This window comes from Piliocolobus tephrosceles, chromosome 5, assembly GCF_002776525.5.
Source record: "Piliocolobus tephrosceles isolate RC106 chromosome 5, ASM277652v3, whole genome shotgun sequence".
Lineage (NCBI taxonomy): Eukaryota > Metazoa > Chordata > Mammalia > Primates > Cercopithecidae > Piliocolobus > Piliocolobus tephrosceles.
This window is the reverse complement of record NC_045438.1, coordinates 92,625,366-92,649,363: the sequence shown is the minus strand read 5'-3', so window position 1 is coordinate 92,649,363 and position 23,998 is coordinate 92,625,366. Positions and strand designations below refer to the sequence as shown.

Genomic DNA, 23,998 nt, shown 5'->3' with positions numbered 1-23,998 from the left:
CCAGTTTTTGCCCATTCAGTATGATATTAGCTGTGGGTTTGTCATAAATAGCTCTTATTATTTTGAGGTACGTTCCATCAATACCGAATTTGTTGAGCGTTTTTAGCATGAAGGGCTGTTGAATTTTGTCAAAAGCCTTTTCTGCATCTATTGAGATAATCATGTGGTTCTTGTCTTTGGTTCTGTTGATATGCTGGATTACGTTGATTGATTTGCGAATGTTGAACCAGCCTTGCATCCCAGGGATGAAGCCCACTTGATCATGGTGGATAAGCTTTTTGATGTGCTGCTGAATCCGGTTTGCCAGGATTTTATTGAGGATTTTTGCATCGATGTTCATCAGGGAGATTGGTCTAAAATTCTCTTTTTTTGTTGTGTCTCTGCCAGGCTTTGGTATCAGGATGATGCTGGCCTCATAAAATGAGTTAGGGAGGATTCCCTCTTTTTCTATTGATTGGAATAGTTTCAGAAGGAATGGTACCAGCTCCTCCTTGTACCTCTGGTAGAATTCAGCTGTGAATCCATCTGGTCCTGGGCTTTTTTTGGTGGGCAGGCTATTAATTGTTGCCTCAATTTCAGAGGCTGCTATTGGTCTATTCAGGGATTCAACTTCTTCCTGGTTTAGTCTTGGAAGAGTGTACGCGTCCAGGAAATTATCCATTTCTTCTAGATTTTCTAGTTGATTTGCGTAGAGGTGTTTATAGTATTCTCTGATGGTAGTTTGTATTTCTGTGGGGTCGGTGGTGATATCCCCTTTATCATTTTTTATTGCGTCTATTTGATTCCTCTCTCTTTTCTTCTTTATTAATCTTGCTAGCGGTCTGTCAATTTTGTTGATCTTTTCAAAAAACCAACTCCTGGATTCATTGATTTTTTGGAGGGTTTTTTGTGTCTCTATCTCCTTCAGTTCTGCTCTGATCTTAGTTATTTCTTGCCTTCTGCTAGCTTTTGAATGTGTTTGCTCTTGCCTCTCTAGTTCTTTTAATTGTGATGTTAGAGTGTCAATTTTAGATCTTTCCTGCTTTCTCTTGTGGGCACTTAGTGCTATAAATTTCCCTCTACATACTGCTTTAAATGTGTCCCAGAGATTCTGGTATGTTGTATCTTTGTTCTCATTGGATTCAAAGAACATCTTTATTTCTGCTTTCATTTCGTTATGTACCCAGTAGTCATTCAGGAACAGGTTGTTCAGTTTCCATGTAGTTGAGCGGTTTTGATTGAATTTCTTAGTCCTGAGTTCTAGTTTGATTGCACTGTGGTCAGAGAGACAGTTTGTTATAATTTCTGTTCTTTTACATTTGCTGAGGAGTGCTTTACTTCCAATTATGTGGTCAATTTTGGAATAAGTGTGATGTGGTGCTGAGAAGAATGTATATTCTGTTGACTTGGGGTGGAGAGTTCTATAGATGTCTATTAGGTCCGCTTGGTGCAGAGATGAGTTCAATTCCTGGATATCCTTGTTAACTTTCTGTCTCGTTGATCTGTCTAATGTTGACAGTGGAGTGTTGAAGTCTCCCATTATTATTGTATGGGAGTCTAAGTCTCTTTGTAAGTCTCTAAGGACTTGCTTTATGAATCTGGGTGCTCCTGTATTAGGTGCATATATATTTAGGATAGTTAGCTCTTCCTGTTGGATTGATCCCTTTACCATTATGTAATGGCCTTCTTTGTCTCTTTTGATCTTTGATGGTTTAAAGTCTGTTTTATCAGAGACTAGGATTGCAACCCCTGCTTTTTTTTGTTCTCCATTTGCTTGGTAGATCTTCCTCCATCCTTTTATTTTGAGCCTATGTATGTCTCTGCATGTGAGATGGGTCTCCTGAAGACAGCAGACTGATGGGTCTTGACTCTTTATCCAGTTTGCCAGTCTGTGTCTTTTAATTGGAGCATTTAGTCCATTTACATTTAAGGTTAATATTGTTATGTGTGATCTTGATCCTGCCATTATGATATTAACTGGTTATTTTGCTCATTAGTTGATGCAGTTTCTTCCTAGGCTCGATGGTCTTTACATTTTGGCATGTTTTTGCAGTGGCTGGTACCGGTTGTTCCTTTCCATGTTTAGGGCTTCCTTCAGGGTCTCTTGTAAGGCAGGCCTGGTGGTGACAAAATCTCTAAGCATTTGCTTATCTGTAAAGAATTTTATTTCTCCTTCACTTATGAAACTTAGTTTGGCTGGATATGAAATTCTGGGTTTAAAATTCTTTTCTTTAAGAACGTTGAATATTGGCCCCCACTCTCTTCTGGCTTGTAGAGTTTCTGCCGAGAGATCTGCTGTCAGTCTGATGGGCTTCCCTTTGTGGGTAACCCGACCTTTCTCTCTGGCTGCCCTTAAGATTTTTTCCTTCATTTCAACTTTGGTGAATCTGGCAATTATGTGTCTTGGAGTTGCTCTTCTGGAGGAGTATCTTTGTGGCGTTCTCTGTATTTCCTGAATTTGAATGTTGGCCTGCCCTGCTAGGTTGGGGAAGTTCTCCTGGATGATATCCTGTAGAGTGTTTTCCAATTTGGTTCCATTTTCCCCCTCACTTTCAGGCACCCCAATCAGACGTAGATTTGGTCTTTTGACATAATCCCATACTTCTTGCAGGCTTTGTTCATTTCTTTTTCTTCTTTTTTCTTTTGGTTTCTCTTCTCGCTTCATTTCATTCATTTGATCCTCAATCGCTGATACTCTTTCTTCCAGTTGATCGAGTCGGTTACTGAAGCTTGTGCATTTGTCACGTATTTCTCGTGACATGGTTTTCATCTCTGTCATTTCGTTTATGACCTTCTCTGCATTAATTAGTCTAGCTGTCAATTCTTCCACTTTTTTTTCAAGATTTTTAGTTTCTTTGCGCTGGGTACGTAATTCCTCCTTTAGCTCTGAGAGGTTTGATGGACTGAAGCCTTCTTCTCTCATCTCATCAAAATCATTCTCTGACCAGCTTTGATCCGTTGCTGGCGATGGGCTGTGCTCCTTTGCAGGAGGAGATGCGCTCTTATTTTTTGAATTTCCAGCTTTTCTGCCCTGCTTTTTCCCCATCTTTGTGGTTTTATCTGTCACTGGTCTTTGATGATGGTGACGTACTGATGGGGTTTTGATTTAGGTGTCCTTCCTGTTTGATAGGTTTCCTTCTGACTGTCAGGACCCTCAGCTATAGGTCTGTTGGAGATTGCTTGAGGTCCACTCCAGACCCTGTTTGCCTGGGTATCAGCAGCAGAGGTTGCAGAAGATAGAATATTGCTGAACAGCGAGTGCACCTGTCTGATTCTTGCTTTGGAAGCTTCCTCTCAGGGGTGTACTCCACCCTGTGAGGTGTGGGGTGTCAGACTGCCCCTAGTGGGGGATGTCTCCCAGTTAGGCTACTCAGGGGTCAGTAACCCACTTGGGCAGGCAGACTGCCCCTTCTCAGATCTCAACCTCCGTGTTGGGAGATCCCCTGCTCTCTTCAAAGCTGTCAGACAGAGTCGTTCGCGTTTCACAGGCTTCTACTCCTTTAGCTGAGCCCTGTCCCCAGAGGCGCAGTCTACAGAGACAGGCAGGTTTCCTTGAGCTGCTGTGAGCTCCTCCCAGTTCCAGCTTCCCAGCGGCTTTGTTTACCTACTTAAGCCTCAGCGATGGCGGGCGCCCCTCCCCCAGCCTCGCTGCTGCCTTGCGGTTAGATTGCTGCAGACTGCTGTGTTAGCAAGGAGAGAGGCTCCGTGGGCGTGGGACCCTCCTGGCCAGGTGTGGGATACAATCTCCGGTGTGCCGGTGTTACAGCGCAGTATTGGGGTGGGAGTTACCCGATTTTCCAGGTGTTGTGTGTCTCAGTTCCCCTGGCTAGGAAAAGGGACTCCCTTCCCCCTCGCGCTTCCCAGGTGAGGCGATGCCTCGCCCTGCTTCAGCTCTCGCTGGTCGGGCTGCAGCAGCTGACCAGCACCGATTGTCCGGCACTCCCGAGTGAGATGACCCCAGTACCTCAGTTGAAAATGCAGAAATCGCCGGTCTTCTGTGTCGCTCGCGCTGGGAGTTGGAGACTGAAGCTGCTCCTATTCGGCCATCTTGCTCCTCCCCCAATCGAATAGTTATAGGTTTTTTTCATGTCTTTGCCTTCAGTTGGTTTCCAAGCACCGTGTGCTCACCTTTACCCTATTTATCTTAGTATGTGATATCCATTAGATTGCTAGGAACACAGAACATACCTAACAAACATGGTTATATGAATGGGTAAATACCTACACAGGTGTTTTCAGCTCAGGAGGTAGCCAGCCCATTCTGTTGGGACATGCCTTGTCAAGGTTCTGAGCATTTGCAGTATATAGTTTGAAGTCCGTTAAGCCAGACTGTGCTGCATTCCCATTTTATTAATAAAGTTCAAAGCCATATTGTTAAAAGCAATCTTATTGAATCTGCTTTTAAAATTTTACGATGAAATCCGTTTAGAAAACTAACTCTGTTGGAAGCTCACCTATCCCACAGGTAGCATTTCCTTAGGAACATTTATCTGCTTTTGAAAATCTGTATTCCAAGGCCTTCTGTCTAAAAGATCAGTTATCTAATCAAGGAGAATCTTCTCCATCAGATGTTTTCTTGTAAATATTCCTATGTGGCATCTTTCCAGATACCAGGAGAGGAAAGTTGAGTAGTAGAGAGGGTGTGATACAAATTCCCCTTTATGGTTGATTGCTGGTCAGCTGCGTGCCTGGAAGCACAGCGATGTAATTAGATATTCTCTGCTGTTTTATCTTTTTGGTATAACTCTAGCTTTTATTCTTCCGTCTATAAATGTTTAATCTCCCATTTTCACCTTCCTGAGTTGTTTGCCTTAATATTCTACAGTGATGAATTCCTGGGATGTGACTTTCATAAAAATGATGACTTGTGCTGTGAATACTGAAAGCTTTCATCCAGACAGTTTGAGGCCTCCCCAGTCGCATGACTAGCAGTATATCTTAACTAATATCCAAACTGGTGGTTTTCTTTCTGTTTCAAATTCTCTCTCTTTCTGAGCCTTATGCAATTGGAGTTAATGAAGAGAGAACAAAACTGTTAAGACAATCAGGACTTGTTAATATCAATGTTGAGAAAGGGTTGAAAGTGAAAAGTTGGTTTTCCTCTGCTCTTCTTTATGTAGCTTCCCTCATTTCCCCAACACGTAGCCTTTTCATGAGGCTCTGCTTTGTCATTTTTCTAAGTTATTGCCATTCATGTATTAATATCTATATCCCTTGATTTTAAATATTGGATAGTATTTACTTTTTCCTTTGAAAGTTGAAGAGAAATTGACATTCTTATAGCTTCTCTCATTTCTCCCCCATTTTGATATATGAATACGCATACACACATGAATTGCTAAAGTATATGTCACACTGTCTTCTGTAACTATAATAATTATATAAATATATATGTAGAACATTCTGTAGTGTGAGCAGCCATAGATAGAGGATGGTATGTAATCTTATGTTACTAAATCCCTGTGGCTTAAGGGAGAATGACACAAATGTCAATATCCAAGGGAATCTCTTGATACATTTTAACCTTTTCATTTCTTCCACTTCACATTTGTCTGGCAAACCTATGAGAGAAATAACTTTTCCTTCTTGTATTTTTTTTTTTTAATTTGCGTGGACTATGTCCTGAAAATAATTTTGTTAACATAGTGTGCCTACCTAGTAAACCTTCTGAATGCTTTCATTTTTTGTCTTTCATTCTTAATTGATCATTTTGTTTAATATGAAAGACTATATTTAAAACCAAGTTCCCCCAGGAAGCATTATTCCATTTTCCATATTCTTTGTATTGATTGGAAGACTTCATGTCTGCTAAATTAGATTCTTAAAGGTAGGTTGTTTTGCTTCTCTTTTAGAGAAGGTTTTAGGGTTTTCTTGGAGCTCTGGAATTTCATCAGTATGTGCCTTTAAAAAAAATTCTGCTCAGCAATTAATAGGACTGCTCAATCTGAAAACTAATGTCTTTTTTTCACTGGAGAGCAAGTTCTGTTATTTCTTTGCCCCCTGTTTCCCCCCCTCACTTCCATTGTCTTTCCTTTTCATCTTCAGGATCTTTTTCCTTTTGGATGAAGTTTTACCCTTATGTTCTGACTTTCAATACTTATGACTTACCTAATAATTTCCATCTCTTGGTCGTGATACTCTACATTCTGAGAGGCATTCGTAACTTTTATCTTCTAGATCTCTAGCCTGGTTTTTAGCTCTATGCTATCCTGCTTTTTATTCTTTTTATCTACTTTCTAATTTGGCAATCAAACTTAATTTTCAGGAGCTCTTTTGTTTCTTACTCCTTTAAAAATAGTGGCTTGTTCTTGTTTTGTGGATGCAGCATTTTCTTCAATCTCTCCAAGGATATTAGTTAGAAAGCATTTTTTTTTTTAAAGTTTTGTATGTTCTGTAAGTTATCTCTGTGTTCTCCAGCACTAGTTCTAGTTATTGGTTTTTGTCTTTCTTAGGAGCCGGCTTGGCTTCCCCCAGTAACTCACAGGCCTGCTTTCCTTTGAGTAGGAGGGTTAAATAAGATGGTGAGAGTGGGGGCAGCACGAAGCAGACTGGAACTCCTCAGGTGCCCATGAAAGAGCCACACCCAGGCAGCAATGGACTTCAGTGCGTGTCCGTCCAGGGTGAACTTCCTTTCCATTTTTCCCTTTCTGATGTGGGGTCCAGGGTAACCACAGACTCTGCTGGCCTCTCTCAGGTCCCTGAAGCTTCACCAGGAGTTTTCAGCACATAGGCAGCGAGTGTTCTTTGGAGAGCACTTCTCTTAAGCTCTGGCCACACTGGGAAAACAAACTGTCTAAGACGTTACAAATGTACTTCTTTTTACATTGATTGCCCCACCATAGTCTGCTCCAGATTGTTGTGTTCATTGTCTCAGGCTTGTGATTGCTGTGCAGGCTCCTTGGGAAGGACTGTTCTTCTATTGGTTTGGGCTGTGGTTCTCCCTGCTGTGTTTTCTCTGTTTGGTTGCATTTTATATATTCTGGGTATTTCTTAAAATGTTATGGCTGGTTCCTGTTCCTAGGTTTTTTCCCCTCCAGTTTAAATTGGCTCTTGGGTAAGAGGGGAAGTAGATGTATTTGCTTACTTTGTTGTCTTGAACCTGTATGGTCAGAACTATTAAACATGAATTAGGAATTTGAGATTCTCACCTTTGGGTTTGCTCGTATTTGCAATAAAAATTGCCAAAATGAAGCTGTTTTAAATAACTGCATCTTATCTATCCTGCCAGAATTGGACTTGTCTACTGTTTTTTGATTTCTATAGCAAGATTTCATAAAGTATAGCACTAACAACCTTTATCCACTAAATCAAGAAATTCTGCTTAGAGGCTACCCTCCGGCTTGAAAGAAAATTTGAGAAGCAGCCGCTGTTCATTTTAAGCAGCTGCAGCAACTCCCGTAGTCTTAAAAAATTGCTTTTTAAAAAATATTCTTCTTTTGGGTAAAACAGATTTACTTTGGCTCATTTAGAACTGATTGCTGCTACACCATTTCCTTGTTTTTGTTCCCTCCAGCCTTCTGTTTGGTTATGTCCTTGGCATGAAGAAATAATGTGGGCCTGTCACTTAATTGTGATTGACTTAGCTGTGGGAAGCAACACAACTTATCAGAGTGGCTGCTGTGGGCTTTCCTAACTGTTCTCTCCAGAGACACTGAAAGGGCAAAGAACATTAAGGTGTTTGTCTCAGATGCTTGCTTAGTCTATAGTGGTCTAATCGGAGTGCGCAGATAATGTCCTTAAGTAAGCTTTGTGGAGGAATGAAACTGTTGTTAACGCTACCTCTTGTAGATTTTATCATCATGAGCTTAGAAATGTCTCTAACAGTGGTTTTCACTTGAACATAAACAGAAGTATAGGTGATGAGAGATTTAAAAAAAAAACAAAAACAAAAAACCACAACAGTTTAGGTTGCTATATTCTTAAAATCACAGCATTTAGATAAATGTTCCCTTAGTGAGTGTGAGTAGCTTGGTTATGCTATTATCTACACAGTTCAGAGATTTTTCTTTTTGTCAGCAGTTGGCATTAGAAACAAAGTGAATTTTTTATCCTTTGTCTTAAGTGGAATGAAAATGTACCAGTTTCTGAAATGGGCAATTTTACCTTGAATATGATTTATGTGGTTATATCTTTCTGCAAAGTAAATATTTACTAATCATCATATTCTGTAATTACAAAAGGTTGATTGTCCTGAAATGTGGAATCTCAAGATGTAGATTTACAGAACACTTTAGGGAGAATGCCTTAGACTATAAGGAATTCAGTGAGCCTATTTGGAAACTTTATGTGAGTTTTAAAAATACAATGCTTTTAACCTTTGTAGTAGGAATCCTAATGTATTTTTTAAATATGTATAAGCCTGACAAGTAAAACAAATTTGATAAGAAAGCAGATTTTTTAATTTTATTTAGGAATGCTTACAACTGTAAGAATTTGTATCTTAATAGGAAGTAGTTTTAAATGTTTTAATACTGTATTAATCTTAAATTATTTCACATGCAGTTTAACTTATCTCTGTCATATCTACTTTTTGCTTAAAATGGCAAAGAAAATATTAATAGTTTCACTTTATATTTACATACTTTAGGATTCATCAGGCCACTCAAAAGCTTCTGAATGTTAGAAAGTAAATTTTTCACACAATTCTTTAAAACCGGTAAATAACAGAATAGAAATAGGATTTACTTAATTCTTACTAACATGATATACCTAAAACATGGCATGTCATTAATTAACAAATGCAATTCATCTATCTACATGACAGAAATTATTGGTAACGTGGTGTCTGTTGGGTACTAGTGTAACACTGACTTTTAAAAATTATTGTCTTTAAATCATTCTCTCTTTTTTTTTTTTTTTTGTTGAGACGGAGTCTCGCTCTGTCGCCCAGGCTGGAGTGCAGTGGCTGGATCTCAGCTCACTGAAAGCTCCGCCTCCCGGGTTTATGCCATTCTCCTGCCTCAGCCTCCCGAATAGCTAGGACTACAGGCGCCCGCCACCTCGCCCGGCTAGTTTTTTGTATTTTTTAGTAGAGACGGGGTTTCACCGTGTTAGTCAAGATGGTCTCGATCTCCTGACCTCATGATCCGCCCGTCTCAGCCTCCCAAAGTGCTGGGATTACAGGCTTGAGCCACCGCGCCCGGCCTAAATCATTCTCTTTTTTAAGCTAATTACCAAATTTTGTATTTGTCATTTGGAAGGAGTTAATTACCTTAAATAAAAATTTCTGCTCTTTTGGGTGGATCCCATTCAATTTCTGGGTAAGAAGCACACTGCTGGCAATACTGATAGGGCACTGAGTTAAAGGTTCACAACATAAAAATAACGCTTATCATTATTATGGGAGAAATACAGCTTAAGAGAAATTTTTCTTTTCTAAAAGTAAAAAATGTTGCCATTCTGAGATTTCTAAACATCTGACATTTCTAAATACCTTTCTTGGTGACTGAAACTTTAAGAATGGTTTCAGTTTAATTACATATTTTCTCTACATGAGAGAAAATGTTATATATACACTTTTTTTTTTTTTTTAATTGAGACAGGGTCTTGCCCTGTTGCTCAGGTTGGAGTGCAATGGTGCAATTCTAGCTCACTGCAGCCTTAAAATCTGTCTATTTTATAGGTGTTGTTTTGTATATATGAAACTTGCATGTGAGAATTTACCTTATTTCCAATTTTGTGATTTGGGGCATTGGGATCATTTTAAGATTAAGGTTTTTAATTATAAACACTGAAACCTGAAATATAAACGTTAAGTCTCATTGTACCTTGCCTTTTGCTCTTTTACATGCACAACATTTTCGTGTTATCACTTAAATCTTTTGAAAGTAGAATTCATACTACATTTATAGAGATTGAATGAGGCATTGCTTACGTTTTCTTTTTCAAATTTCATTAACTTTTCATTCCTGCATTTCACACTGACATTAGAGTTGTTTGTTTTTGTTTTTGTTTTGACCCAGGCCCTCCCTCACTCTGTCACCCATGCAGGCTGGAGTGCACTGGTGCGATCATTGCTCACTGCATGTAGCCTTGAACTCCAGGGCTCAGTTGGTCCTCTCACCTCAGCCTCCCAAGTAGTTGGGGCTGCAGGCACATGCTGCCATCCCTGGCTAATTTTTTAATTTTTTGTAGTGATGGGGTCTCGCTGTGTTGCCCAGGCTGGTCTCAAACCCCTGGCCTCAAACAATCCTCACACCTCAGCCTCCTAAAGCTCTGGGATTACAGGTGTGAGCCACCCCAAATGACCATGTAAAAGATTTTTAATCACACAGAGACAGATAGTAGCCTTTTAAAACAAGAACAGGGACAGCATTTTGATGACCAAGTTACTAGCCCTCAATTTTTTCTTCTCATTAATATCTCTTCCCTTACCTATTCAGTTAAACAAGACGGGGCAATTTCCAAATAAATATCTCTAGGAACAGGAATACCTAGGCTGGGCTTTACACCTGGACACAGCTAACAGTCCATTTAGGAGCAACTCTACTGGATTCTCCTTTATTTTGTAGAATTCTGGAGTACCAAGGGATTTCACTAGTATTCTGATACAGAAAGAAAGAAAGTCTGAGAAGGTTAAAGGAGTTGATCAAGGTCATAGATAATTCATAGTGGTTTGCTGGACATCACATCCACGGTTGACTAAACATATACACCACTCAGTTTTCCAGAAATGAATCTGTGGTTGCATCAGACAGTGGTTGGTGCAAGTAGAAGTATAAGACCCCTCTTGACTGGGCGTGGTGGCTCATGCCCGTCATCTCAGCACTTTGGGAGGCCGAGGCAGGAAGATTGCTTGAGCCCTGGAGTTCAAGATCAGCCTGGGCAACATAATGATACCTCATCTCTACAGAGAGGTGGGCTTTTTGTAGAGGGGGTTTTCTCTAAAAAGAGGGATTATCTCTACAATAATTTCTCTCATGTACATAGATGAATTTTTTTATTTTTTTCTACAGAAAATGAAAAAATAGCTGGGTATGGTGGTGCACACCTGTGGTCCCAACTACTTGGGAGGCTGAGATGGGAGGATCACCTGAGCCCAGGAAGTGGAGGCTGTGGTGAGCTGTGAACACACCATTGCACTCCAGTCTGGGTGACAGAGTGAGACCTTATCTCAACAACAACAAAAAAGGTCCTTCTACTCCCCAAACCTGATGAATTAGAGCCAGGCCATATAGGGCCTTTCACATTACATTAAGGATTTTAGTCTGTATCTTACAAGGAGTGAGAAGTCTCAAAGGAAGGGATTTAAGCAGAGGGTGAGATTAAATCTGTTTTTATAAAAATCAGTCTGTCCTCACTTTCAGAGAATGATGGGGTGGAAATAGTGAGATTAGACAAAGGTTGATAAGTTGAGGTGCTGTTGCGGAAGTCTAGCTTAGATCAGGTTGGTAGAGACCAATGTGGAAAAATTGAGAGGCTTAAGGGACATATAAACTAGTGGTTGAGGGAAGAAAGGAGTCCTGTGATGTGTTGATATCTGAGTTACAGGGCCCTGTAAATAGTGGTGCCATTTTCTGAGACGTCCAGTTTGTGGAGTGGAAGATCATGAATTGTGGTTTAGACCTGTTGTGTTTAAGAGTCTGTGAACAGTTAGTGGCTTTTGTGGAACCAGAGCTCAGAAGAGAGGTCAGGGCAAGAGATGTGGATTTAATCAGGGCTATGGCTATGAATGAGCTTCCCCAGGGAAAGACTTTCAGCTGAATAGAGGCTGAATATGGTTTAGAGAGAACAGGTATACTAAGTTATATACAGTGGATATCTTAAAGGATGGAACAAATCTAGCTGTAATTTAGCCCTTTTCCTCATCTTACCGCATTCAGTATAGTCAACAAATTGTCAGGTAGAGAAAGTATGTTTTGAACAGAATTATTTCTTGAACTCCCATGAGGGAATTATTACTCAACTCTTTGGAAATAGCCTCATTACAAAGAATGTAAAAATTTCAGTCCATGAGATTTTGCCTGTATTTCATGTCAAACTTTGCCCTGTTTTTGTGGCAAAGTTAGGATCATATTTTGTCTTATAAGAAATTACAAATTTTATTACAAATTCCATGAAATCTCTACATCCTAGAGCCGTTAGGAACCTCCAATTACTCAGTTTCTCATGTAGTTTCTCAAATATTACATGTTGAAATTGAACTCCAGTCTTCCCTTCAGATTTTTTTTTCTCGTCTTTTTCATCAAGCCAGAAAGTTCAAAGCCATTTTAATTCTTATTTCTCCCTAATCACCCCCATCAAATCCACAACCAAGGATGATCATTTCTACCCCCAAAACGTATCTGCAGCCCGTCTGCTGCCCTCTGCCATCACCCCGGCTGCCACCATTGCTTACTGCAATTGCCAAAGTACTCCCTTTTTTCCCCTGCTTTCCTTTTTGCTGCCCTTTTTCTGAGCCATTCTCCACACAGTGTTTTAGGTATTTTCTTAAAAGAAACTAGATCATTTGCTCCCTTGCTCAAAACCCTTATATGATTTCTTTTGGTACTTAAGATAAAATTCAAGATCATTTTCTTGGTTTACAAAGCCCAGCGTATGTTGATCCCTGTCCACCCTGCCAGCTTTGTGCTTCACTAGTGCAGTTCCCTGCCTACCCGTCCCAGTCCTTCACTTGGCTAACTCTATTCATCCTTCAGATGTAAGCTTTTTTTTTTTTTTTTTTTTGAGGCGGAGTCTTGCTCTGTCGCCCCTACTGGAGTGCAGTGGCCGGATCTCAGCTCACTGAAAGCTCCGCCTCCCGGGTTTACGCCATTCTCCTGCCTCAGCCTCCCGAGTAGCTGAGACTACACGCGCCCGCCACCTCGCCCGGCTAGTTTTTTGTATTTTTAGTAGAGACGGGGTTTCACCGTGTTAGCCAGGATGGTCTCGATCTCCTGACCTCGTGATCCGCCCCTCTCGGCCTCCCAAAGTGCTGGGATTACAGGCTTGAGCCACCGCGCCCGGCCAGATGTAAGCTTACATGCCAGTTTTCAAAGACTTGGCCACATCTCTCTTTTCAGACATGTTGCTCCTTCTTGGCTTGGTCAAGGAAGGCCTTTCTTTAGAGCTGATCCTAAATGACAGAAGGAGCAGCCCATGAAAAGCCTGAGGCTCCTGCCTTCCAAACCAGGAGACTCAACTACTAAAGCTTTTGGAGAAGAGGATGTGTACACAGAACCAAATAATTCAAAGATTTTTTAATCAGACAAGGCATGCGTTGCAGGAAGCGAATCTCTACAAGTTTAGATGCCGTTTGCTTGGCTTAACAATGGATTCATTAGCGCTCAGTGACTCCAGCACATGTGGTGCCCCATACTTCGTTTCGTTTTGGCCAGGATGCATCCTAGAGTACAAAAAGTATGAATTTCAAGGTCAGTGAAACATGAACCCAAATATCAGTTCTCTCACTTATTAGCTGTTAAACTTGGACAACATATTTCTTTGCCTTGAGCCAGTCTCTAACCTGGCAGGCTGTGGTGAAGATTAAATAACATAACATTTATAAGGCACTTAGCACAAAGCAAATGCCTAAATGACTGTGATCATCATTTGCTTACATTATTTATCTTAGGATAAAGTTACCAAATTACCAAATTTTAAGACTGCTTTACATATGATAAATGCAAACTTGAAAAGAAACAGTTGAACACATTGACCAGAATTCCTTGATGCCTTCTTGTGAAGGTAGGAAGAGAAAAATGATTCTATGTTTGAGGCAAAGGTAAATATTATAGAGAATATAGTTTCCTTTAGTTTTTATTTGATCTTTTTATTCCCTCTAAGGAGATGGTCTCAAAGAATGTGGAAAACTTCAGAAGCAGAATAAGACACTTTCATTGACACATGGAGACCTTTACAGCTTTGTTTACCCAGTGATTTTTTTCAAAGCCCTAGATAACAAAATATCAAGAGTGGAATTGGGAGGCAGCCTTCCATACTGAAGACCTAGAGTAAAATCTTAGGTCAGAGTGATTCCACACAGACAAATGTTAGTTTGGCCCACAAAGGAAAAGGAGTGTGTTCCTATTTAATTTTTGTCATCAAATGTTTCACATTTTAATCTGTCATAGGTTTTGGATTAAAAACTTGTTACATTCTTCATCATACTAAAATAAATTTTTATGCGCAAGCAGACTAATTCAGCAGATTTATTTAGCTTTTCCCTGATCTGGACGGAACAATGGTACATTTTTTACTTCCATAAAGAATTTGTCCAAAGCACCAAATATAAAGATAATTGTTTGCTTTCGTTGGTTTATTTTCTCCTTCCCTTTTTTTTCTAGGATTATGACAGTTTTTTTGAATCCAAGGAAAGCAACACAGTCTTTTCATTTTTAGGCCTGAAACCACGGTTGGCATCAAAGGTAGGTAAATCTTTTCTTATTCTTGTTTTAGAATTCATCTCTTTTGAGTTGTTCTTAGAGATGTAGAGTGACAGTGTTAGACAAATGCATAGATAGTTTCTTAGATTTGAGGGTTTTGCTTCCTCCGATGTGTAATTCGAGACTACCCAGTGTTAAAACATACAACACAGGCTAGTTTTGGGGTTTTTTCCCCCAATTTTTCAGTTGTTGCTATAAATAAGAATATTACCTTATTTCTAATTTATACCCCATTCCTCCAAGAATTTAAGGTAGCAAAAACTAGTAGGTGCTTTCTGTTTAAAATTTCAATTTTTTTACTTTATGTTTTTTGGAATAGCAGACTCAGAGTCCTATTTAAAGGTGTTCTAAATTTACTCTCATTGGAGAAAAGATGGTCTATAATAATAAATGGTCAACCTTGAAAAAATCTTCAATTCCTTAATCAAAATATTTTGAAGTCACTTTATTAAGTCATATGTCTTAGAAAACATAAAGGAGCCAGTATTTTCTCATGTTTAGAACCAGAAATGATGTGTGTTATCACAACTTTATTAAGCTTGTAGATTCACTTTCAAAATAAGAAAAAACATTTCTTTATTAAGTAAGGTACTATTTTGATATTATTTCTTCTTTTAAAACATACATTTTAAAATTCTTTCTGATTATGAAAGTAGCCTAGACTCATTTTTTTAAATTGGGAAAATATTAAAAAAGGGTAAAATAAAGGATTAAAATCATCTCCCAGAGCTAACCACATTGACATTTTTGTGTATTTCCTTGCAGTCTTTATATACATAGTAATTGAGGTTTTGAGTGTTTCAAATTGAGACTGACTTCTAATATGTCTATTTTTAACACAACTGAGATAAAAGTACCTTCCCTAGAACTTTGATGTCTGAAAGTAATAGGTCTTTTGAGGCTACCCAGGATTTGTACCATCTCTGGCATACCTGTAGGAGGAAGGCAGGGACCCTCAATAACATAAATTATACACCAGCATCTGCAGTGCACAGCCAATGTGAAATCTTGCTTTGTTTTTACACCAGTAAGTCCACAGATGGTTGTGGGTGGTTTCCATGCACATGTTTTAAGCAGAGGCAAAACCCACACATACCATATTTAAAGGTTCTTAAAACTATTTTTATAAAGATGAAACATTTGAATACTTGTTAGGAAAATTAGAGTATTTTTATAACATATTTCATCCAAAGATATTAAAAGTCCAGATTTATCTGCAAAGAACTGTAAAAAACTAGGATGGGGTAGTCTAATGGATACATAAATCCTGTGGGCATCATTGTCTATGCAAAACCTTTTAAAAAATATTGTTTGTTCCCATTTTCCCCAAATATGGAAATTCTTTAGAGACTGTGGGCTGACTTTTTTATTCTTCAAAGAAATGTATTTTCTCACTAGTTTCTCAGAAAATCTATGATCTATGAAATATACATTCTCACATGGTTTGTGGCCATAGTATTAAAGTTGATCTTGGTGTCACTGAAGTTAACTTGATTTCAGGGACCATCCCAAAGGTAGTGAGGACCCTGGACACCACCCCCATTCAGCCCACCGTTTTCAGGGACCTAAATCAGTTGTACCTGGGCAGGAGTATCTGGGACCAGAGTAGATGTCCATAGCACAAGGTCTGTGCCACTCTCCATGAACCATTTAGGGCTTTAAAGGCTAATAGCAATTCATACTTCATCGTTGTATGAGAGAAGTGAAAATATCTTCAATAACAATTTAGCATTTTCTCTCTTCTGATCTTTTATTTTTCATCTTGATAGTGATTCATCATACAGTCTACAGTCTAAAGCTTTGACAGAGTGTTCACAGGTTTAATGTACTAAAAGATGAAAGCCCTCTTTTCTATTTTCCTTTCCTACTCCCTGTGTAGTATACACACATAAAAAAACACGGCAAGAAAGCCTATCAGGAAACATAAAGACATCATTGGCACCTATAATTGCTCTTACATGGTAGGAGAGGACATTCACGGGCCCAACGGGCACGGGTGCAGTGTAGGCTCTGACTGGGCTGCCCTCCATAGTGGGAGGGGCAAAGGCAGGTTGGAGGTCTCTAGATGGTGGCCTACAGGCCACATTGGTGCTGGATATGTTATTTGTCCTGTGAAGAGTTTTTAAAAGTATGTAAATATTAGATGGTGTGGAATCCCTGGTGGGGGTGGTGGGGTGATCTCAGTTTCCCTTGTGGTTGGCTGGAGCCCACAGTGGCTGGCCCATCATGATATCCAACTAATTCTGAGAAAGGGAGGCTGTTTTACCAATAATTTTTAGGTAGAAAACCGTCAAAGTTAAAATTTAGTAGACCCCAAGAAGGGCCTGTCGTAGAAGATTGTATTTTCAGATCCCTAGCTTTCAGGGGTGATATCCAAAGTAGGTAACAACTGGTCCACATTGGATGCTGACCAGCCAGAGCTTGAACAGCCACAGAGGCCCCCTGTGCCAGGTGTCAGCTCTTTATCCATTGGCTCAAGGGGGAGGGTGCGCAGGGGCGGCAGCTGGGAGATTGGGGCAGCAACTCTTGACTGACAGGTATGGTCATACTAGAGTGGTTCTTCATCTTGGGTTGCTATTAACGAGCATCTCTGCAGGCCCTCTGAGCAAGGTAGCCCCCACCCAGCCATCCACAGGTGGAACAGTACCTCTGAGAGGAATCTCAGTAGGTCATTGAAAACATGCAGCTTTCTTTCCACTTTTATATTTGGCAGGTCAGGTGGTGTGATTTAAATCTGGGCTCTGATGCTGAAACCCAGGATTTGCTCTTATCAGTCACATGGAGGTGATTTGTTATGATTTCCAGCATCTCTCTTCCTGACATTTAAAAAACCCCTGCCAAGGGTGAATTTTCTTGTCGATGTAATGCAATAACTGACCTTTTTTTTTTTTTTTTAATAGGCAGAACCTTAGAGAAGAAGAGTGGAAGATGACGGAGATGCATTTTGAAGCACCCCCGGTACTCAGCACACACATGCTTACCTAATGCATCACTGTGACAAAAGCCACACGCATTATCAGTAACTTTGCTTGCCACGGAAAAGGTGTTTTTGAAAGATGTGGATATAATGAGAATTGCATGATTGCTTTAAACCAAATCAGGTGGTGGATTTTTTTTTTCTTATTTTATTTGCCTGCAGTTGCCTCACTCACCTGGAAATACCGTCACCTGTTACAGGTGTACTTTCTTAATGACTGAAAGATAAGTGGGTGGCACCATCAGAGAGAAAATGTTGAATCTGCCCTAGGTTATAGGAGATGCTGGAATTGCGTAAACCCACTTATCTTTAAGCTGCCTGGATTGCATCTTTGAAATTTGTCTGCCAAGTTGTTAGAATCTTTGAATCAGAAGGAAAAAAAGCAGCGCTGTTTGACAAAGGGTGTTGAAGATTTTTGCTGCAGAATCACTTACAAACATCACAGTTCCTGTGCTTTGTAATAACACCTGGTGAAAAAGTTAGATATACTAGATTTGTTTTAGTAATGGAAACTCTTACCCCTGTATATTATCCAGGCTCCTTCAGATGTTTCCAGAAATCACTGTTGTAACATCAAGTGATCAGAACTAAGTTACTGGGATGACAATAATTGCTATTTGAAATACATGCTTCTTTATTTCTTGCAAGGGGCAAGTTTCATCCAAATGCCTAAGACTGCTTGAAAGATATATTTTAAGTGGTGCACTAATTAGATAGTAAATTTATAGGAAAATTGTCTCACAAGTATCTGAAGGCATTTTCAGCTCTAGCAATTTATTTATGATACATAAGTATTCATATATTTTTTAATGTAGCTCCCCTAACAGGCAGCTGCTGCTTCTATTTTGTGAAGGGACTATATTTTTTGAGAAAGGAAAATCTCAGTTAGATATATTTTGTGAACCCTTGATTAGACATACTAAAATATACCAATATTATAGTAAAATTTAATTTTTCCTTATGTTACTTTTCATTTGTCTCTAACTTTGCTTGCTCATATTTCTGGCCAATGTACAACCTCATATTTTTCAGAGTAATGCAGATACTTGTTCTCATTCCGTATATGAGCACAAGTAAGTTTTCAGAGCAACACATATGAGAAAGAGAGTAACCTAGAATTGTACTTGTCAAGAAAAGTCTATACTCCTATTGGAGTGGATGCTGATAAACATCGAACATATCTACTTCATTAGAGCAGAGGCTATTTTTCTGCATTCTTGTCCCTATAACAGGGATGCTTAATTTTTTTTTTAAACTAAAAGAGTTTTAAATTGCCAAACATGGGAACAGCCTTGAATAGGATAAGTTTTCAGAGGACTGCCTAAAATATTTTATTCCTAGCATCCTGATTCTGGACTTTTCATTATAATCTGAGCAGGAAATTTATAAGAAATTGAAAGAGCAGAAGAATTACAGTCCTGTCACATGTGCCCAGCACTCCACCTCATGCCTTGCTACATGTAGACTAGTCTAAAGAACTTGTTGAATGCTAAGGCTGAAATCCCAACCTGAGATTTGTAGTCCAGGATTACAACCAGAAGGAAAGTATGACAAAGTTTTACTTAACTGAAGCGGACACATGACCCACAATTTCTCTTCAAGGGAAGCTGTTGTCAAATTATGGATGTTACTGGTTAGTTGTCATTAAGATCCAGGACAGATTCCATTTGGCAAATCCCAGGGACTATCCAGGAATTTTTTTTTTTTAACTGGATATTGTGTTTGAGTATGTGAGTCTTCTGATAAAACTTAGAATTTCTTTTTAAGCAGTTGTAAAAATTGTCACGTTGTAATTCATTACTCAGCTAACATTTAGTCTACTCTTGCTAGTGCGTGCCAAGAACCAACTTGGGAAGGTTGAGGCTTTGCAAGTTAACTGTTGGGGTTATAGGATCAATACCATACTTGCTAGACAAAGCTACCCAGATTTGTCTTACATTTTAATTTTTGAGTTAACCACAGTATACCTATTGTGATTATAGTAAACAGACTAGTGGGTAGTAATGCTAAATTACCATCACAGTTATGTACCATCTCCCCACCCCATTTTTTGTTTGTTTGTTTGTTTGTTTTGTTTTTTGATCAGCAAAGAAATACAGGAGACCAGCCTTGAGTGGTGCTGTACTTGTTATGAGAGAGGCAGCAGCACAGTGTGTGGCATTTACATGGTACCCAGGCTCCACAGAGTACCGAGATGTTGCTCTCTGGGACCACACTTAGTTCAGAGAATATGGGGTCCTTACTTGTATTCTTTTATCAGCTGATTTCAAAACATGTAATAATAATTTTCTTGTTCCCTTCTTTAACTAGCTGCCTTTAGATTTTGATAATCACAGTCTTAAAATACTAGGAAAGAAGTGGATGGGAATTGTAGACATAGGTTTCATATCAAGGGCATTTCAAGACAGAATTTTTATTTCCTGTAGTAGGCTTGTTGGAGCAAAGGAAATGTGCTGCTAAAAATCAACTTATGCCATTTTAAAATTAGATAAAATATGGAGTGCCATCCTGCTAGGTGTGTACAGACCAGAAGAAAATTTAGTTGGGAAAATACTTGTTTTTCCAAATTCTGGTGTTTTATTACAATCAAAGAAGAAAAAAAAAGCAAGGTATTTTTTCCCCTCAGACTCTAATATATTTTAGATTTGTTTCTGTTTTATAGATTTAATTCAACATTTCCACATAGATGTTTTTATATTACATGAATTTAATAATAAACTAAACTTATTTTTTGTCTCCTGTTATTGAAAAGTACCAAAGCTTCCTTCTGTTTTGTTTGTTTGATTTTACTATAGGGTTTTGCCTTTTCTAGAGATACTTTTCATTTAACAGCTTTTGTTAAGTGTCAGGCTCCACTTTGCTCTGTATAATTATTGTTTTCAGATTTCAGTTTGTATGTGTTTGTCTCTTAAGGCATTGGTGAAATCTCAGATTTTATATTCAGCATAAAGGAGAATAAATTCCAGAAAGCACACATTCTGAAAATGGAGTGTTTGTTCCCTACCGTTTTTCACACTTCTCTTAATTTTCGTTCTGTTTAGTTGAGAGGCTGTGATTTTACTCTTGCCTGTGAACCTCATGCATGAAAGTGGCACAGTAAATTGTAAAAATACAAACAGATCTTTTGATCATTCAAGGAGCCAGGCATGAGGTCCTGCACAAGGGTATTGGGAGGACACCATAGATTCATCTCAGACAGTAATCAGGACCGAGGATGGAGTTAAATCACTCAGCCCCTGGGTTGGGTGGGGTGGTTCAAATGGATGACTGTGTGATCTCCTGAGTACACTGAAGCCACAGCCTGGTGGCTGTGTTCCCCGAATTGGGTGCAGAAGACAAGGGCAGAGTGGCTGTGGCCCCTATTGCCTTTGTAGCAGCCACATCAGAAAGCAGAAGAAAACAGTATTTCTGAAGGCATTGTCTGAGGTTGATCTCATCACTGAACAATTTCAAGCCCTAAGCACCAGAACAGAAGGAGGGCGGAAGAAGGGATCGGAGGGAACAAGCTGTGGGTTTGCAGAAATGTGTGAAACCAAAATGATCACTGCCTACTTGTGACTCAAATCTTCAGAGTTTTCTTAGTTCTTCTAGAAATACAAGTCAGGTTTGTTTGTTCATCCTTTCTGTCAGCATGGATCAAGCCCCTAAAATGTGGTAAGTATTGTCAGAGCAGGACAATATCTCTACTCTCAAGTATGAGGGGAACAGAAACAAAGCAGCAGTTTTAGCCAGGGTTCAATGATAGAGTGGAGGTAAATGAAGAGCCTACAGGCTGTGATTCACCATTTGAAACATTATACGTATTTTTTTGTTATAAGCCATTTGATTTTTTAAAACTTTCATACATGCAATGGAATATAGATATGTATATACACATTATATATGCTAAAGTATAAAGAGTAATAATAATGATAATAAACAAACCCCTGTGTGCCTACCACCCACCTTATTGCCTTTCCTTGGAGGTACTGTGTGTTCTTTCCTGAACCTATCTCTATCCCTGCCTGATAGAGGGAGCCCCTGTACTGAACTTTGTGTTGACCATAGCCTTCTTGTCCTTCATCGCTTTATCTCCATGTATGTATCCTTAAAGAATAATAAATGGAATTAAACTGAATGTATTCTTCTGTCACCTCCTTTTTATGTTCATTGCCATCGGAGTTTTTTCACTACTAAATATTATTCCATTATGAATATATCACACGTGTTCTCTTGTCCAGCTGGTGCTTATTGAACTGCATCTTTGTTTGAAATAGAAAAAGGTAATGTTGCTGTGAACATTCTTTTATGTGACTTCTGGTGTACATACTCAAGAATGGATGTATACTTGAATAGAATCGCTGGTTTGTATAATAAAAGCACATCATCAGTTTTAATAGATAAGGCCAAATTGCTTTCCAAAGTGCTAATTTATGCTCCCCACCAGTATACTAGAATTTGCAGGACTCTAAATCTTTTCCAATGTTTGAGATAATCAGAGTTGCATTTTTGCCAAGCTGGGGAGTATAAAATGTTACCTCATTGTGGTTTTATTTTGTAAATTTTTGATTATTAGTAAGTTGAACATGTTTTATTATGGGAATTCTTACTTCTTTTTCTTGGCAATCACTCTTCATGTCTTTTGCCTACCTTCCTATTGAGTTGTGTTTTAATATTAATTTTTAAAGTTTCTTTATATTTAATCTTTGATTGGTCAACATTTATTTAATCATTAAAGTGAAGAGAAACCAGAGTTAAAAGAAAACTTTTCTGAGGCCATTTCCAGAAATATGCTAAGCATGTGAATCTTTATTCTATTTGAGGAAAATAAAGTTAAATACCTACATTTTTTCTTGTGTGCTATTTTTTACCTTGTCAGCATATCAGTCAAGAGTTTACTTCAGGAACTCCTCTGTGCTCTAGAAGGGTTTGTTCTTTGAAGACATTTTAAAGCTCATCAATTCCAGTTATTTCATAATAAATTAATGCTATTAATGTTATAATTTAGTTTTCTGCTACAGAATTTTACCAACAAGAAACCTTTGTACAGACTGTTTAAATATGCACATCTCCTTAGTATGTCACCAGATAATGGGCCTATAGCAATAGGCAAAAATGATGTTACACTTAAATGAACATTAAAAATGACTTATTTAAGTAATAGGAGATTGTATTGAACCCATACCCAGTTAAATAATCCTTAAGCTGAATGAGGTAGATCGGCATCATGCTGAATATGACCCAGTGTATTGTGGTGGCGGCATGTTCCCATGGGTAAGTCAACTGGCAAGTAGAAGAACAAGAAACTAGAATGCAGTCTTACCTTCTGGGCCCCTGCTAATTGAGAGCATGACATTTTTGATAGACTGAGGACCCTGGCTAGCATTTGAAAGCATATTAACTGAAAAGTTGGTGTTGCTTATAATGAATAAGACAAAGATTTAGACCTTTTTGTAAAATAGCACTCCATACTGTTGTAATATACATCATTTGTGGCCCTATAATAATAAAATCCGTTATAATGAAACTTTCCACTAAAAAAGCTCTAGCACAAGAATCTACCATACTAATGTTATAGAAACGAAAGCTCTATAGTTTAGAACAGTGCTATCCAGTGTGGTACCAACAAACCGTATATAGCTATTGAGCACTTGAATTGTGCCTAGTTGACTTTGTGATATGAATGAAAATATATTCCAGATTTTGAAGACTTAGTGTGAAGGGAAGAATGTAAAAAATGCATTAATAATTTTTATATTGGTTACATATTGAAATAATATTTTAGATATATTGGGTTAAATTAAATATTAAAATTTCTTTTTCCTTTTTGTTAAGGTGGACACTAGAAAATTTAAAATTACATATATGGCTCATATTTCTACTGGACAATAGTGTTCTGTACAAACCTCTTTACCTGAATTTACAATAGAGAAATTAATACCTTTAAGAGGCTTTTTGGGTTTTGGCAAAATGTTACCTTCTTTCCTTTGTAATACTGAAAGGAAATGTGAACATCTTCAGGAACATACTTTTCTAATACTGCTGCCAAGATAAATATTTTTCTCATTTTGCTTTTTTGTCCCTCTAGGTTGAAGCACTTTTTGTAGTGAAAGAGAAGGTTTTTTTTTTTTTTTTCGTGGAAAAACAGAATAATGTTTGTGTTTCTCATAATATGTGACATCTCTTTATGTGTCCAGTCTCTTGTTACTACATCATCATATAAACTCAGTCTATTGTTGAATTGGTTTCTGTGAGCTAATTCATAGTGGCATGTTTGTATTTTTAAAAATACATTTTATTGTATATATTTAAGGCATACCACATGATGTTATAAGAAACATATTTGTAGTAAAATGGTTACTATCATGGAACAAATTAACATATTCATCATCTCACATAGTTACCCATTTTCCCTCCTTGTGGCAAGAGCAGCTATAATCTACGCCTTTAGCAAAAATCCTGAATAGAACATGCTGTTAACTACAGGCCTAATGTTGTGCCTTTGGATCTTTAGGCTTGTTTATCCTACATATTTGCTACTTTATATCCTCTGACCTACATTTTTCCACCTTGCCCCCCCAACCCAGACTTAATAACCACTGTTTTATTCTCTCTATATTTGACCTTTTTTTTTTTTTTTTTTTTTCAGTTTATCCATGTTGTGGCAACATTATCTCTTTTTTTTTTTTTTTTTTTTTTT

General features: G+C 38.4%; 1 protein-coding gene across 1 annotated transcript in view; it reads left to right on the top strand.

Annotated features, from left to right (window-relative positions):
• SH3BGRL2 (SH3 domain binding glutamate rich protein like 2) overlaps nucleotides 1–21,436 on the top strand; it is a 76,995-nt gene extending 55,559 nt beyond the window's left edge. The window contains exons 3-4 of the mRNA XM_023223089.2: nucleotides 14,244–14,324; nucleotides 17,243–21,436. Of these exons, the coding sequence (XP_023078857.1) occupies nucleotides 14,244–14,324; nucleotides 17,243–17,254 (93 nt within the window). The 3' untranslated portion in view covers nucleotides 17,255–21,436. The remainder of the gene's footprint in view (nucleotides 1–14,243; nucleotides 14,325–17,242) is intronic.
• The last annotated feature ends 2,562 nt before the right edge of the window (nucleotides 21,437–23,998 follow it).